Here is an 852-nt window from a genome sequence, read left to right on the forward strand (position 1 = left end):
GTATGATTACATAGAAGAAGCTAATGAGACACTGTTGAACATATGATAGCTATGTGATTAACATGATGATTCAGCCTCTATGGAGAGAGACATATGACAAGCATGATCATTTCTGACGTGGAGCTAATCTGAAGTAAACATTGAATACTGCTTTCTATTCCTCCATCTTGTGACTGTGGAACTCCCTCTCTTGGATATCAGCATGTGAAGGACACTGTTCAGGAACTAGTTGATGCTCTGTATGTGATGACTACTTCCATTCTGGAGAGGATCACAGATACATGGATCCTGAGATTGAAGCCGGGGACCAGTGAGATTTTTCTAACGGTATGAATACATGTTAACTGTCTAACTGGCTCCATCCTCAGGTCAGTTTGCTGAGAACGAAACCAACGAGGTGAACTTCAGGGAGATCCCGTCTCACGTGCTCTCCAAGGTCTGCATGTACTTCACCTACAAGGTCCGCTACACCAACAGCTCCACGGAAATCCCAGAATTCCCCATCGCTCCGGAGATCGCGCTGGAACTGCTCATGGCTGCAAACTTTTTGGATTGCTAAAGTTACAGAAAAAAAAAAATGTAGCAGCTTAAAACAGTTTTACATTTTTTTTGAATATTTAAATTGTTTTTGCCATTTACTTATATGAAACCTGAATAAATATGTCACCATGTTATTATTTCCTTTTTCTTTTTGCACCTGACTTTCTGTCAAAGTTTTATTAGTATTAAAGGATTTAATTTTAATGTAATAAATGGAGATGGCAGCCTCACTGGCCCCCGAATGTGATGAATGTTTCCCCACTCCATCGATGTTCCCTCACCTCTCCAGATGAATAAAGACCTGTTTGGTGA

The 852-nt window shown here is 40.5% G+C and overlaps 1 protein-coding gene across 1 annotated transcript; it reads left to right on the forward strand.

Moving 5' to 3' along the window:
* Positions 1–281: 281 nt before the first annotated feature.
* On the forward strand, positions 282–588 carry eloc (elongin C). The gene is made up of 2 exons (XM_010797461.1): positions 282–310; positions 358–588. The coding sequence occupies exons 1-2, from the start codon at positions 282–284 to the stop codon at positions 557–559; spliced, it is 231 nt and encodes a 76-aa protein (XP_010795763.1). The 3' UTR covers positions 560–588.
* Positions 589–852: the final 264 nt, after the last annotated feature.

Source organism: Notothenia coriiceps, unplaced genomic scaffold, assembly GCF_000735185.1.
Source record: "Notothenia coriiceps isolate Sejong01 unplaced genomic scaffold, NC01 NC01_scaffold00037939, whole genome shotgun sequence".
In the NCBI taxonomy this organism is placed as follows: Eukaryota; Metazoa; Chordata; class Actinopteri; order Perciformes; family Nototheniidae; genus Notothenia; species Notothenia coriiceps.

What these genes read in the sequence shown, in the direction of transcription:
- eloc (XM_010797461.1), top strand. Translation starts at nt 282, where the DNA reads ATGGATCCTGAGATTGAAGCCGGGGACCA. An exon ending in GAGATTGAAGCCGGGGACCA is followed by an intron (nt 311 to 357) that starts GTGAGATTTTTC and finishes TGTCTAACTGGC; the next exon opens with TCCATCCTCAGGTCAGTTTG.